The sequence below is a fragment of the Rhinopithecus roxellana genome, chromosome 6, assembly GCF_007565055.1.
Source record: "Rhinopithecus roxellana isolate Shanxi Qingling chromosome 6, ASM756505v1, whole genome shotgun sequence".
Taxonomy (NCBI): domain Eukaryota; kingdom Metazoa; phylum Chordata; class Mammalia; order Primates; family Cercopithecidae; genus Rhinopithecus; species Rhinopithecus roxellana.
The window spans coordinates 134,162,137-134,178,301 of record NC_044554.1 but is presented as its reverse complement, the minus strand read 5'-3'; the positions used below and the strand labels follow the sequence as shown (position 1 = coordinate 134,178,301).

General features: G+C 43.1%; 2 protein-coding genes across 3 annotated transcripts in view; one reads left to right on the top strand and one right to left on the bottom strand.

Moving 5' to 3' along the window:
- Positions 1–985: 985 nt before the first annotated feature.
- On the bottom strand, positions 986–2,739 carry LOC115898250 (keratin, type II cytoskeletal 8-like). Its single transcript, XM_030932315.1, is given in 1 exon segment — positions 986–2,739. A coding segment is annotated over 1 exon segment (1,452 nt). The 5' UTR covers positions 2,673–2,739; the 3' UTR covers positions 986–1,220.
- Positions 2,740–7,993: 5,254 nt separating this feature from the next.
- The window catches only part of FAM221A (family with sequence similarity 221 member A), a 32,991-nt gene continuing 24,819 nt past the window's right edge, over positions 7,994–16,165 (top strand). The window contains exons 1-2 of one of the 2 annotated variants that reach the window (XM_010382772.2): positions 7,994–8,160; positions 12,191–12,364. In XM_010382772.2, coding sequence (XP_010381074.2) covers positions 8,096–8,160; positions 12,191–12,364 — 239 coding nt within the window. In that variant the 5' untranslated portion in view covers positions 7,994–8,095. The remainder of the gene's footprint in view (positions 8,161–12,190; positions 12,365–16,165) is intronic. The other variant, XM_030932314.1, reaches the window with a different exon arrangement.

The following is a 16,165-nucleotide window of genomic DNA, read 5'->3' as shown; positions in this document are numbered from 1 at the left end:
TACATGTGATATTTTGATGCATACATACAGGTGTATTGGTCAAATAAGGTTATTTAGGATATCTATCAACTCAAACATTTTTAATTTCTTTGTGTTGGGAATATTTCAAATCTTCCCTTCCAGCTATTTCAAAATATACAGTAAATTACTGTCAAGTAAAGTTACCCTACCATGTTATTAAACACTAGAACTTACTCCTTCTGTCTAACTATATTTTTGTACCCTTTAACCAACTTTTCTTCCTCCCGACCCTCTTCTTCCCAGCCTCTGGTAACCATCATTCTACTCTCTACGTCCATGAGATCAACGTTTTTAGCTTTCACATATGAGACAGAACATTTGATATTTCCCTTTCTGTGTCTGGCTTATTTCACATAAAATAATGACCTACAGTTCCATCATGTTGCTGCAAATGACAGGATTTCATTTTTTCTGTTTTTACAACTGAACAATATTGTGTACCTATACCATATTTTTCTTTATTCATTTGTCTATTGATGAACACTTAGGTTGATTTCAAATCTTGGCTATTGTGAATAATGCTACAATAAACATGCAAGTATAAGTATCACTTTATATACTGATTTCTTTTCCTTTGGATAAATACCCAGTAATGGGATTGCTGGATCCTATGGTAGTTCTATTTTTAGTTTTTTGAGAAACCTTCATACTGTTGTTCATACTGACTACACTAATGTATATTCCCACCAACAGTGTATAAGAGTTCCTTTGTTCTCTGCATCCTTGCCAGCATTTGTTATTTTTAGTCTTTTTACATATAGCCAGTCTAACAGGGGTAAGATGGTATGCCATGGTTTTAATTTGCATTTCCCTGATGATTAGTGATGCTGAACATTTTTTCATATACCTCTTGGCCACTTGTATGTCTTCTTTTGAGAAATGTCTATTCATGTCTTTTGCCTGCCCACTTTTCGATGGGATTATGTGGATTTTTTTTTTTTTTTTTTTTTTTTTTTTTTTTTTTTTTTTTTGGCAGAGCTAGCTGAGGTTTTATTTTGGACCAAAAAAAAGAAGCAATTGAATTGTTTTATAGCTGGAGGCATGGGCAAGGGGGGGTCCCCACGTAGTAAACTCCCCTGTGGGTGGGCTGAGGGCCCTCAGGTGGTCTCCTGTTCCCAGTGGTACCCTACATAGTGGTCTCCCTCCCAGGCTCTGGGGCAGCACAGGAGGGGCAGGCTGGGAGGGGGTGCCGCAGCTGTTCACTTGGGCAGGACGTCAGAGGACTCGGACACCAGCTTCCCATCGCGTGTCTCGATCTTCTTCACAACCACGGCCCTGGAGGAGCTGGTGCGGCTGAAGGAGCTGGAGCCCGCGCCAGAGCCAAAGCTGGAGCCCAGGCCGTAGCTGAGGCCGGGGCTTGTGAGGCCCCCATAGGCCGAGCTCAGACCACCTGCATAGCCGCTGGTGGTCTTCGTATGAATACTCATGTTCTGCATCCCGGACTCCAGCCGGCTCTCCTCGCCCTCCAGCAGCTTCCTGTAGGTGGCGATCTCAATGTCCAGGGCCAGCTTGACGTTCATCAGCTCCTGGTACTCACGCAGCTGCCGCGCCATGTCTTGCTTGGCCCGCTGCAGGGCGGCCTCCAGCTCGGACAACTTGGCGTTGGCATCCTTAATGGCCAGCTCTCCACGCTGCTCGGCATCTGCAATGGCGGCCTCCAGGGAAGCCCTCTGGCCTTTGAGGCTCTCAATCTCAGCCTGAAGCCGGCTGATGTTCCGGTTCATCTCGGAGATCTCAGTCTTGGTGCGCCGCAGGTCATCCCCGTGCTTCCCAGCCAGGCTCTGCAGCTCCTCATACTTGATCTGGTACATGCTCTCAGCCTCAGCCCGGCTGCGGTTGGCAATCTCCTCGTACTGTGCCTTGACCTCAGCGATGACGCTGTCCATGTCCAGGGAGCGGCTGTTGTCCATGGACAGCACCACAGATGTGTCCGAGATCTGGGACTGCAGCTCCCGGATCTCCTCTTCCTACAGTTGCCTGAGGAAGTTGATCTCATCAGTCAGCCCTTCCAGGCGAGACTCCAGCTCTACCTTGTTCATGTAAGCTTCATCCACGTCCTTCTTGATGAGGACAAATTCATTCTCCATCTCTGTACGTTTATTGATCTCATCCTCATACTTATTCTTGAAGTCCTCCACCAGCCCCTGCATGTTGCCAAGCTCTGCCTCCAGCTTCAGCTTCTCCTGGCCCAGAGTCTCCAGCTGCCGCCTAAGGTTGTTGATGTAACTCTCGAACATGTTGTCCATGTTGCTCCGAGCCGTCTTCTGCTGCTGCAGGAGGCTCCACTTGGTCTCCAGCATCTTGTTCTGCTGCTCCAGGAACCGTACCTTGTCTATGAAGGAGGCAAACTTGTTGTTGAGGGTCTTGATCTGCTCCTTCTCCTGGGTGCGCACAGCCTGGATGTTGGGGTCCACCTCCAGGTTAAGGGGGCTCAGCAGGCTCTGGTTGACCGTGACTGCGGTGATGCCTCCCATGCCGCTGGCCCCACCATAGCCGCCGCCCAGGCCACCCCGAAAGCTGCTGCTTCCCACTCGGGAGAAGCTCGAGGAGCTGATGCGGGCACCAGGCCCACTCGTGTAGGAGCGGCTGCTGAAGGCCCGGGGGCCAGAGGTGGACACCTTGTAGGACTTCTGGGTCACCCTGATGGACATGGTGGAGGCAGGAGTGGAGGCAGATGGGCCGAACCAGGAGGAGATCCTAGAAGGAGCGGAGATGATTATGTGGATTTTTACTGTTGGGTTGAGTTCCTTGTATTTTCTGGATATTAGTCCCTTGTTGGATGAATAGTTTGCAAATATTTTCTCTCTACAGGCTGTCTCTTCAATTTGTTGATTGTTTCCTTGGCAGTGCAGAAGCTTTTTAGTTTAATCTAGTCCTATTTGTCTATTTTTGGTTTTGTTGCCTGTGCTTTTGAAGTCTTAGCTATAAAATCTTTGTCTGGATCAATGTTCTGAAGCATTTCCCTATGTTTTCTTCTAGTAGTTTCATAATTTCAGGTCTTACTTTTAAGTCTTTAATCCACAAGTTAGTTTTTGTATATGGTGAGAGATAGAAGTCTAATTTCATTCTTCTGCATATGGTTTTACAATTTTCCCAATATCATTTGTTGAAGAGACTGTCCTTTATCCAATGTATATTCCTGGCACCTTTGTCAAAAATCAGTTGCCTGTAAATGTGTAGGTTTGTTTCTGGATTCTCTATTCTCTTCTGTTGGTCTATATGTCTGTTTTTATACCAATACCATGCTATTTTGGTTACCATAGCTTTGTAGTATGTTTTGAAGTCAGGTAGTGTGATGCTTCCACCTTTGTTCTTTTTATTCAGTATTGCTTTGGCTATTCAGGCTTTTTGTGGGTCCACATAAATTTTAGGATTGTTTTTCCATGTACATAAAGCATGTCATTGGCATTTTGACAGGTTGCATTGACTCTATAGATTGCTTTGGGTAGTGTGGTCATTTTGACAATATTAATTAATCCATTAGCATGGGATGTCTTTCCATTTGTTTGTGGTCTCTTCAATGTCTTTTGTCAGTGTTTTGTAGTTTTCCTTGGGGAGTTCTTTCTCCTCCTTCATTAAATTTGTTACTAGGTATTTCATGGTTTTTTGGTAGCTATTGTAAATGGGATTGCTTTCTTGATTTCTTTTTCAGCTAGTTCATTATTGGTGTATAGAAACTTTATTTGTTTTTGTATGTTGATTTTGTATACTGAAACTTTACTGAATTTGTTTATCAGTTGTAACAGTTTTTATGATGACGTCTGGGTTTTTCTCTATATAAGATCATGTCCTTTACATAGAAGGACAATTTGACTTCCTTTATTTCCAATTTGAGGGCCTTTTGTTTATTTCTCTTGTCTGATTGCTCTGGCTAGGACTTTCAGCACTATGTTGAATAAGAGTCGTGTAAGTGGGCATCCATGTCTCATTCCAGTTCCTAGATGAAAGGCTGTCTGTCATCTTTTCCCCATTTAGTATGATGTTAGCTGTGGGTTTGTCATAAATAGTCTTTATTAAGTTCAGGTACGTTCCTTCTGTGCCTAATTTGTTGAAAGTTTTTATCACCAAGGGATAATTGTAAGTCCAATCAAATCTCTTTCTTTTGTAAATTGCTCAGTCTTGGGCATGTCTTTATCAGCAGCATGAAAACGGACAAATACATGGCCCTTATGGGAATTTGCGGCCCCAATTCATTTCACCTGGGCTGTTCACAAAATTTCAATTTATGAATTCAGGACATAGTACTATCAGTAAAGTACTCTTCTGAAAAGACCTGCTCCTGACTCTAAATATCCTACTCAAGACTCAAGACTGATGTACAAATTTACAGGAAATACAGGGGATGAAGAACCTAATAAGCGACGCCTTTTTGTAAACAACCAAATTCAGAAAGATATTCTACAGGAAAAGTGATCCAAATTCTTCAACAAATTAATGGCACAAAAAATTGGGGTAGGAGAAAAGGAACTGTCTAAAATTACAAAAGACTCATAATATATTAAACACATATAAACTAAAGGTAGTATAGACCTTGGTTGAATTCTAATTAGTATAAAACTAGATGACATCTAATAGATGATATCTAGGCTGGGTATTATTAGATGATATCAAGGAATACCATTTAATTTGTTAGGTGTGATAATGACATTGTGGATTTTAAAACAAGTTATCAGCTGGGCGCGGTAGCTCACGCCTGTAATCCCAGCACTTTTGGAGACCGAGCGGGCAGATCATGAGGTCAAGAGATTGAGACCATCCTGGCTGACATGGTGAAACGCCATCTCTACTAAAAATACAAAAGTTATCTGGGCATGGTAGTGCACGCCTGTAGTCCCAGCTACTCAGGAGGCTGAGGCAGGAGAATCGCTTGAACTCAGGAGGTGGAGTTTGCAGTGAGCTGAGATCATGCCACTGCACTCCAGCCTGGTGACAAAGTGAGACTCTATCTCAAAAAAACAACAACAGCAGCAGCAGCAACAACAACAACAACAACAACAACAACAAAAAACCCCAAAAAACAAAAAACGGAAAAACAGAAACAAGTTATCTGTTAGAGATACACACTGAAGAATTATCTTTCTTGTCTTGTAGCTATCAACTGTCAAACCATTAAGACAATAAGAATCAGTCTGATTAGGATTAAGATTGACTGAGAGAAGATTGCAGAGACTTAGACTTTAAGCTGGGTGCAGTAGCTGATTGAGATTTTGGGATTGCCTTACTTAGAGGTCTAATGAATGCCTTTAATGTACAATGCCTGCATGGGAAGAAGGGTATGCATGGATATTAATCAGCTTAAGGATAAGCTGTCACCAACTATGTTTCGTGGTGAACTAAACACATTTTTAACCCAACACACATTTCTTTTTTTCTTTTTCTTTTTCTTTCTTTTTTTTTTTTTTTGAGACAGAATTTCACTCTTATCACCCAGGCTGGAGTTAAATGGTGCCATCTCAGTTCACTGTAACCTCTACCTCCTGGGTTCAAGCATTTCTCCTGTCTCAGCCACCCCAGTAGCTGGGATTACAGGCACAAGCCACCACACCTGGCTAATTTTGTATTTTTAGTGGAGACAGGGTTTCACCATGTTGGCCAGGCTCCTGACATCAGGTGACCCACCTGCCTTGGCCTCCCAAAGTGCTTGGATGAGCCACTGTGCCCTGCCCCAACACACATTTCTAACCCTCTCCTTGACAACTGCCATCATAGAGCCTGGAAACCTAAGTACTGGATTGGCTTTCCCAGTTTTCTTTATACCAAGGGGTGGCCATGTGAGATATAAATGAAAATCTTTTTGCTGAGAGGCCTCTAGGAAAACTCTTTCATAAAAGAAACGAATGATGTTGGTGGCCCTCCTTTTTCCTTTCTTGAATTTGGATATGATTTCTGGAGCTGTAACAGCTCTTACAACCATGAGGAAAATCCTCTAAACTAATGTGAGCAACTACCTACCCCCACTCTTCTTTAGAGCAATAAAAAATAAAATTTATGTTTAATTAAGCCACTGTTAGTTGAATTATTCTGTTATTTGCAGAAGAAAGTATTCCTAACCTATATATCACAGCAAAATGCTGGCAATTCCTATCTCATAAACTTTCATGAGGATTGAATAAATAAAATGCCTAACACTTGCCTAGGCAATTTACACGTTCCTCTGTCCACCCTACTTCCTAGATCAATTTAGCTACATATTGGGAGGAAGTTATAGTTTGATTATACCTTTTTATTAAAGCAGAGCTGAGAACCATATGCAGTATTTTAATTTGCAAAGGTGTCAGTTTTATGTAAGGTTAGGATAACATATTTCTAGTTTGTTCCATACTCTTATTCGTCATGCTCAATATTTTTGTTGACTTCTTTGGCCAGAAGAGTTTACTGCTCCAGCATCTTCCTGGAAGAGTCCACAATTGGGCTAAATCTATTTTAACTATTTTCCTCTAGATTTTTAAATTGTACTTGCCTACACAGACGTTCCCCTGACACTTTTCTGTAAGCTTGAAGGGCTTGGCATTTTCTTCTATTTTTCTTTATTAGTTTAGTTGCTGCTTAAAAGCAAGACTAGGCTCTCATAGAGGTAGAATGGGGCCAGGTGCAGTGGCTCACGCCTGTAATCCCAGGACTTTGGGAGGCTGAGAGGGTGAATCACGAGGTCAGGAGATCGAGACCAGCCTGGCCAACATGGTGAAACCCCGTCTCTACTAAAAATACTATATATATACACATACACATACACACACACACACACATATACACATATATACACATATGTGTATATATATATAGCTGGGCGTGGTGGCTCATGCCTGTAATCCCAGGTACTCAGGAGGCTGAGGCAGGAGAAGTGCTTGAACCTAGGAGGCAGAGTCTGCAGTGAGTCGAGATCCAGCCATTGCACTCCAGCCTTGGTGAAAGAGTAAGACCCCATCTGCGGGGTGTCGGGGGGAAGAGGTATAATGGACAGCAGCAAACCACAGGTGTGATAGGAGAGAATACTAAGTTGAGATCAGTCTCCTAAAATATGAATCCGATTTCAGGATCATTCATTTATCTGACTGTCAAGAACGCCTCTGAACAGGAGGAGGACTTTGGGGAGGGGATGGGGTTTGTTGAAAGGGCACCGAGAAGGGAGGGGGGTGGTACCCAAACAATTTGTTTACATAATGTTTTTTGGACCTGAAATATGTAGAAAAGTACTTTGAAAATAAAGTACTGTACCGAAGTTTAATTATTTTTCTTATTGTTTGCATATTCTCCCTCCCAGATAATTTACAGAGGGCGCTAAAGCTGATCCCCTGGGAGCTTCAGAGTTTAATGACTCCGCCTGATGATTTCCTATTCTTTTCCACAATGTGCTAAGTCAAATTACGGCCAAATTACCAATCGCATGGTGATTCAGCTTCTAAATATGTTTTGCAGTGTTTACAAAAGTTAAAAAAAAAAAAAAAAACAAATCTTTACCTAAATTGTTTTTACTTGCTTCACCTTAAATCAGTTATTCGGTTCCTTTGAAGAACGTGTTGCTTTAGCAACCCCCAAAGTGAACCCAGATACCCAGGACTACTGATTGTTACATCAGAGTTTTTGAAAACGCCAATACTAGAAACAGGCCGACAGTTAAGCAGAGGCGGGCCTCAAACTAAAACAGAACCTTCTCAAAACCACTTATATTTCAAGAGATGGATTAAGCGAAAAGAGCTGTACAAAGAAATAAGCCATTTTCTATGAGCCTGTTATAGGCAAGGCACTGTACTCCCTTGTCACTTGTTAATTTACAAGAAGACTTGCCGGTCCAGGGAAAGGGAGAGGGGATCGAGGCAAGGTTTATGGAGGGCGGCAAACTGCACTAGGCGTGGCGCGGGGCTGAGCTTGCGGAGACCGGGGTTCTGGTGGCTGGCGCCAGCTGCCAGGTAGGGGCGCGCGTCCTGCGCAGTTGCCGCGCTCGGCCTCCTGGGCTTCAGGCCGGGCCAATCAGGAGGCGGGCGGACGGGGCGCAGCGCCAGGAGGGGGCAGGGCGGAGTCGGGCTTCGCGGTCGGCGGGCCAGCAGGGAGGGCGCCTTTGGCTTCCCCACCGGCCATGGAGCGGCTGACGTTGCCTCCCCTCGGCGCGGCGGCAGTGGACGAGTACCTGGAGTATCGGAGGTGAGGCTGTGGCTCCGGGCCGGCCCCTCGCCGCTCCGAGGGGCCACGATCCCTGGGCTGAGGGCGCGGGCAGAGGCCCGGCGGGTGTCCGCGGGGATTCCCTGAATCTTTGCCTGGGTTGTTGGGGGAGGCCTAGATGAATTCCAGTTTCGTCTTTGCCTAATTAAATATTGTAGGGCCACGCAGTTCTATGCAATGATGAATCTTCCGATGCCATTTAAGAGGTCCCTCTGCTCCCTTCCAAGAAGGATGACTAACTCTAGCTGATTCAGAGGTCCAACTGTTTTTTAAATGGCCATTGAAAACATTCACATCGAGTACTAGGGGCAATAGAAGTTACCATACATTAAATTAACCCAGTAATAGGGTCAACCGTGAACTTCTGAACGCGCTCCTCACCCCGAGGTGCTGGTTTTAGGAGAAAGGCACTGACTGGTGTTTTGGTGTTCTGGAGAAACCCCTTCCGAAACTGGAAACGTAGCCGCTCCTTTGGCCTGAGGACCCGGCTCATTGTCCTGGGTCCTGACCGAGGCTGGTGCACCTGCAGCGACGCGCTCTTTTTCCGCTTCCTGGGGGTTTTGATCGTCCGGAATCTGGGCGGATGGGAAGTCCTGGAGAGGGCCGCCAGAGGACGCGGAGTTGGGGCGGGAGGATGTGTGTGTACAAGCAGAGGGGAGACGCTCCAGGCTCGGCCAGGGAGGCTGGAGCGAACGACAGGGCCTCCTCTGCGGCATCGTGGGCGACCCAGATGACCCAGAGGTGTGCGCTCAGACGGCCCCCCAGCTGACTGCTCTCCCGCGCTCCGACTGCCCCGTCGGTGTAGTTTTGGGTAACCCTTAGAACTGCCTGGAGATTCTGAGCCAGAAGAATAAGGGCTAGGAGCTTGATGGGGTCAGTTCCCACGCCCGGTTCAGGATCAGAACAACCACCACCCAGTCCTCTCGCAGAGCAGAGCCGGCTCCTTGAGCCTCCAGTTCTCCAGAGCTTTTGCCTGGGAGCAGGTTGCTGGAGCTGGTGTTGACTGATAACTTGGATATTTAGATATGTGAATTGTGGGCCTCCAGTTGATTCTTGCCTAGCTCCGAACATGTTAGGGCAGACCTGGTGGGAAATTATGTATTTATTTATTTTATTGAGACAGGGTCTGACTCTTGCCCAGGCTGGAGTGCAGTGGCGCGATCTCGGCTCACCGCAATCTCCACCTCCTGGGTTCAAGTGATTCTCCTGCCTCAGCCTCCCGAGTAGCTGGGACTACAGGCGCCCAGCTAATTTTTGTATTTTCTATAGAGACGGGATTTCACCATGTTGCCCAGGCTGGTCTTGAATTCCTGGGCTCCGCCCGCCTTGGCCTCCTAAAGTGTTGGGATTACAGGCCTGAGCCACCGTGCCCAGCTGGGAAATTATTTTTTCAATCATAAATAACTTGAAACACTTCCCTCTGAAAGAGTCCTTTACTGACATCAGGTCCTTTACTGACATCAGGATTTTAGAAAAGTGAGGAAAACAGGACTTGAGTGCCTAGATGTGAAAAGGTGGGCCGGGAAGGTGGGGTGGGAAGATGAGTTAAAATGTGAGTTTAGAAGGAAACAAACTTTCCTTCCTAAGAGTTTTCCTGGATTTGGTCTTGTCTAGGTACTTTGGTGGGAGTCAGTTGGGAGGGGAAGCATGCAGCCTTGTTACTCACACTGTGGGAGTAACATATATATACATATATATTTATACATGTATATACATGTATATAAATATACATATATATATATATTTTAGATAGAGTCTTGCTCTGCTGCCCAGTCTGGAGTGCAGTGGCACTATCTCAGCTCACTGTAACCTCTGCCTCCGTGGTTCAAGCAATTCTCAGTGCCTCAGTTTCCAGAGTAGTTGGGATTATAGGCGCCCACCACCACGCTCCGCTAATTTTTTTATTATTGGTAGAGACGGGGTTTTGCTATATTGGCCAGGCTGGTCTCGATCTCCTGACCTCAAGTGATCCACCTGCTTCAGCCTCCCAAAGTGCTGGGATTACAGGTGTGAGCCACTGCGCTGTGAGTTTTAATCTGCATTTGAACAAGATCCCCTGGGGATTCCGTAAGTACAATAAAATTTGAGTTGTACTGGTTTAGTACTTAAATACCAGTGGCGTCTTACTTTTAAAAGATCTTTTAAAGATCCGTATTTATCTTAAGATCTTAATACCTGTTGGTATTCTTGATAGCTACAAGAAAGTGAAATGGCCCAAAATTTAACTCAGAAATAAATGCCCTTTTTTTCTTTGCTATTAGGTATCTAGATTGTCTGTGTAAAGAAGACGGTTTTGATTATTTCATAGCTTATACATTGGTTTTTCTTTTTCTTTTTCTTTTTCTTTTTTCTTTTTTTTTTTTTTTGAGACGGAGTCTCGCTCTGCCGCCCAGGCTGGAGTGCAGTGGCCGGATCTCAGCTCACTGCAAGCTCCGCCTCCTGGGTTTACGCCATTCTCCTGCCTCAGCCTCCCGAGTAGCTGGGACTACAGGCGCCCGCCACCTCACCCGGCTCTTTTTCTTTTTTTTTTAATGGCAAGCACATAGAGCAATGGTTTTTATTTTCTACCTCAGCTAAAGGCTTCAAAGTATGGAAAAAAGCATGTATTGCACAAAAAAGCATGTAGCATTCTACAAATATCACTTTTTGTGACTTTTCAAGGGGAGTATTTTCAGGGAGAAATGTCTTCAGTTTTGGAAAAACTTCTTTTAGGTGTGCTTTCTTTTCCTCCAGGGAGGCCAACTCTTAATTTTGTTTCATAGAAATAGTAGGGGCTTAATATTTTCCCATAAAATTTTGGGTTCTTACTTCTGAAATTAAACAATGATAAACCTGATTACCTAACACACAAATGTGGTTTGAGCTTGTGCTGAACCAAGTGTGTATTTAGTTTCCACATTAGTTTAAACCCCTGGCCAGGGTTTGGAGACAGGTATGGAAATTAGTCATATTGGCTTCTGCTTTGATATTTTTTGTACTTTTTTGGGATACATTTTCAAAGGAGGAAAATGTTAGAATTTTTAGCAGTTAAGGCTCTACCTTTAATGAGAAGAATGAGAATCTTTGCTTCAGTATCAAAGGAAAAACTGAGATGAATATGTGGTAATCCTCTGTTGATAAACCTGGATCAGTAAAGTTGCATTATGAATTCATTGTTTTTCCTATTAATAACCTTCTTGCATAGGAAGTTAAGGGAGAAAAGATTTCTTTTCTCACCCATCACTAGGTTCACGGCTGAGGCACCTATGTTTCTGGATCAAACCGAGGGTTGGGCTGCTTATTCTCGTGGCCCAGTAATGTGATTCAGACGAACTGGGAAAGAAGGGAGATTATTTCTGTAACTGGTTATAGGGAGAAGGCCTGGAAGATATTGGCAGACCAACTCAAAATTACAAAGTTTTCCAGAGCTTATATACCTTTTAAGCTATATGTTTATGTGTAAGTGTGCATTTATCTAAAGACATAAATGATGAACTTCTAATCTATAACTAAGATCTGAGTCCTGAAGACCTTCCTCTGGAGCCTCAGTAATTTACTTAATCTAAATGGGTCCAGGTGCTGGGGTGATTACTCTTGTCTTGTCTCGTGCTAAATCATGGAGGTTTGGGGAGTTCCTTCAGACCCCCAATAAACTTGTTTGTGGAGGTCTGGGGAGTTTCTTCAGACCCCCAATAAAACTTGTTTAGTCCTAAATGGGTCCTTTAAGAATTCCTTCGTTATCTTGTCATGCTGCAAGGCCCAGGAAAGGCCTGGGCAAAACTCTTTGTGGGCTGCTGTTACTTTCCAGCCTTTGTATAAGGACACTGGTTCTATCAGCTTTTAGTATTTAACTTCACCACTCAGTCAGTGCAGTAACAGGTGTTATGGAGACGTGGCCTGCCACATCTGTAAGAAAAGACAGATTTACAAAATAAAAGCTTAAAAATTTATTTAATATTTGCAGTGGCCTGGTCATAGCTCACCCGGAAAATAAATACTCAAAGTTTAAGAGAAATATATATTTTTATTGTAGAATTGTTGGTGAGGATGATGGAGGGAAACTTTTTACTCCTGAAGAATATGAAGAATACAAAAGAAAAGTTTTACCTCTGCGCTTACAGAACAGATTATTTGTGAGCTGGCGGTCACCAACAGGGATGGATTGTAAACTTGTGGGCCCAGAGACACTGTGCTTTTGTACACATAGGTAAGATACTTTATTGCAAAGTTTTTGATAATTAGAAAATAAAAAGCTAAGCATATCTTACTTCTACAAATTGTGATGATTGAGAAACATTTAACAATTGTCCTTTATGTAGTAGAGTAGAAATTATCAGCTGGGGATGGCGGCTCACATCTGTTATCCCAGAACTTTGGGAGGCCGAGGCAGAAGGACTGCTTGAGCCCAGGAGTTCTAGTCTGCAGTGAGCTGTGATTGTGCAACTGCATTCCATCCTGGGTGACAGAGAGTGAAACCTTGTCTCTTAAAAAACAAAAATTGGCCGGGCTCAGTGGCTCATACCTGTAATTCCAGCACTTTGGAAGGCTGAGGTGAGCGGATCACGAGGTCAGGAGTTCAAGACCAGTCTGGCCAACATAGTGAAACCCTGTGTCTACTGAAAATACAAAAAATTAGCCGAGTGTGGTGGCATGCGCCTGTAATCCTAGCTACTTGGGAGGCTGAGGCAGGAGAATCGCTTGAACCTGGGAGGTGAGGTTGCAGTGAGCCGAAATGCCACTGTACACCAGCCTGGGCGACAAGTGTGAGGCTCTGTCTCAAAACAAAAAAATAAAACAAACCCCACAAAAATTATCTAAAGGTTTTTAAAGCTATAATTAAAATTTTTCCATCATATCCTATTAGCGCTTATCATGGAGTCTTACCACCTTAAGCAGTTCTCTTGCCATTGGTAAAAATGTTTGGTGGCCCTGTGGCTTTGCCAGGGGTCTTTCAGTTTGGGGAGCAGAGTCTACATACATCTCACATCACTGGAGAAGGTAGAGAATGGGTCATCAGACTGAGGAACTACTTTAAGCATTGCTTGAATTGGCCCACACTGATCATGCTGTCCATCTATAAGTATAAACATTTCTCCTCAAATTTACTAATCGCCTTTTATACCTTAAGGATCTGCCATGTTGATACCTTTCTTTAAACAAACAAGCACACTGCTTTGCATTACAAATGGTCATGTTCCAAGAAAAGTGCCTAAAGGAAAGGAAGTGAGGCTCCAGTTTTTGACTTGAGTTGTCTGTATCTGAACTTTGCGTTTTGCTGTGTGTGTGCTCTACTTTAAATTTTGCTACTGTCTTACAGTTGTAAAGTTCAGAATACCTAAGCTGCTTCACAGAAAAGTCTCTGAACCTAGGCAGGCAGCAACTTTAACTTTCGGTTCCAAGAGGAACCACCCTATTCTGATAGCAATTTCTGGGGCTCTTTCACAGAGACTCTTTGTATAGTTGCTATTTAGAGTTGCAGTTTGCCAGAATTTGTTAGGCAGTTGCTAGAATGAGTAATGTTGTATATAGATTGACTATAAATTTATTTAGCAACCCCAACTAAAAACACTGAGGAGGAATGGAGGATAAGAGATGTGTTGTTATCTTTCAGAATTAAAGAGGGGTTTGGTAAGTTTGTGATAGTTTTGCAATTTATTCTTACACAAATTTAGTGCCACTTTCTAATCTCTGTATAACTTATACAGCATGGATGTGAACGTCAGAATTGATCCAACTCAACCTTTTTTTTTTTTTTTTTTTGAGACAGGGTTTTACTCTGTCACTCAGGTTGGAGTACAGTGGCATGATCTTGGCTCATTGCAGCCTCAACCTCCTGGGCTCTAGCGATCCTTTGACCTCAGCCTCCCAAGTAGCTGGGGCCAGAGACACTGTGTTTTTGTATAGTTCTTATACTGTTTTTCTTGGCGTGTGCCACCACATCCAGCTAATTTTTGTATTTTTTTGTAGAGAAGTGGTTTGGCTTTGTTACCCAGACTCCTGGGCTCAACTGATCTGTCTACCTTGGGCTTTCCAGAGTACTCAGATTACATGTGTGTGCCACCATGCTCAGCTGACCCAACTCAACTTTGATGGAGAAGTTATTGTATTTAGTACTGATCCACTCAGTGAGATTTCTTCCAAACTTTTCCCCCAACTATAAAAGTGATATATGATTATTAAGGAAAATGGGGGATATATAGAAACATAGAATATATTCTATATACAATATATAGAAGCAGCTCACTACCCAAAGCCAGCTGCTAGGTTTTTTTTTTTTTTTTTTTTAAATATCTGTATGACTTTTTCTTTGTTTTCTTTTTTCTTTTTTTTGAGACAGAGTTTCACTCTTGTTGCCCAGGCTGGAGTGCAATGGCATGATCTTGGCTCACGACAACCTCTACCTCGTGGGTTCAAGTGATTCTCCTGCCTCAGCCTCCCGAGTAGCTGGGACTATAGGCATGCACCACCATTCCCAGCTAATTTTGTATTTTTAGCAGAGATGGAGTTTCTCCATGTTGGTTAGGCTGGTCTCGAACTCCTAGCCTCAGGTGATCCTGAGGCTGCCTCCCCTGCCTTGGCCTCCCAAAGTGCTGGGATTACAGGCGTGAGCCACTGTGCCCGGCCTGACTTTTTCTTTAGATGGTTCATTTAACTGTTGTTAATTATGTGTTTGCATAAAATACTGAACCACTTTTTAATGACAGAAATCATAGAAATATGTTTCCATGTTGTTATGTGCTGGTCAAAAACAAGATTTTAAATACCTGCCAGCTAGTCCAGCGAGTCCAGTGGTGTTTATCTGTGTTCTCCGGAGCTGTGAGAGAGCCTTGGGGGTGTGCCAGGTGGAAGGGCAGGTTAGGAGAAGGGGAAACTCTATTCTGTTCTTCCTCTTGCTCTAACCAATTCTGCATTTGTTTTATGTATTCTCGTTCTATAAAAGATGTTATTTGACAAAGGGGTTTCACCGCTAAAAGATTTGAAAACCTGTTGTCTAGTAATTTACTTACTGGTTCTTTTATGTTGTGTGGGTGTGTGTATCATGTAGCTGATGTAAGTACTATTGCTAATATTATTGGTATGCATAAAGCTTTTTCTATAAATGGAATTATTTTCTTAGGGTATATTTTCCAAAAATGAAATTTCTGGTTCAAAGAATGGACCTTTTAATGTTTCTTGAAACATTATTAAATAGCATTTGTTCTTTTGTAACACTCTTTTTTTCTTTTTTGAGACAGAACCTCGCTCTGTTGCCCAGGCTGGAGTACAGTGACGCAATCTCAGCTCACTGCAACCTCTGCCTCCCGGGTTCAAGGGATTCTCCTGCCTCAGCCTCTCGAGTAGCTGGGACTACAGGCATGCACCACCATGCCTGGCTAATTTTTGTATTTTTAGTAGAGATGGGGTTTCATCATGTTGTCCTGGTTGGTCTCGAACTCCTGAGCTCAAGCGATCCACCTGCCTTGGCCTCCCAAAGTGCTGGGATTACAGGCACATGCCACCGGCACCTGGCCCTTTCATAACAGTCTTGATAACATTGTGTATTACATATAGTTTTAAAAAACTTTGACTCTTTTTGCTAAGTTAAAATGATATCTCATTTTAATTTGGATTTCTTTGATTAATATTGAGAATAATAAATTTAGTATTATTTTACTGAATATCACCTATGAGAAGAAAGTGAGTGGTCTTATTTAAGAAAATCACAGTACTATAAGAAGGAGCTTTGGCTTTCAAAAATATTGATAATTTATTTTGAAGTCAAAAGTTATATTAAAATAAATTACATCAATACACGTTTATTGAATGTATTTCTATTTTAAGTAGCAAACATATGGAAATAAATTTAAGTAATGCACTTTGATAAAAATAACATTCATAAAGAACTTTTTCTTTTCTTTTTTTTTTTTGAGACGGAGTTTCGCTCTTGTTGCCCAGGATGGAGTGCAATGGCGTGATCTCGGCTCACTGCAACCTCTGCCTCCTGGGTTCAAGCAATTCTCCTGCCTCA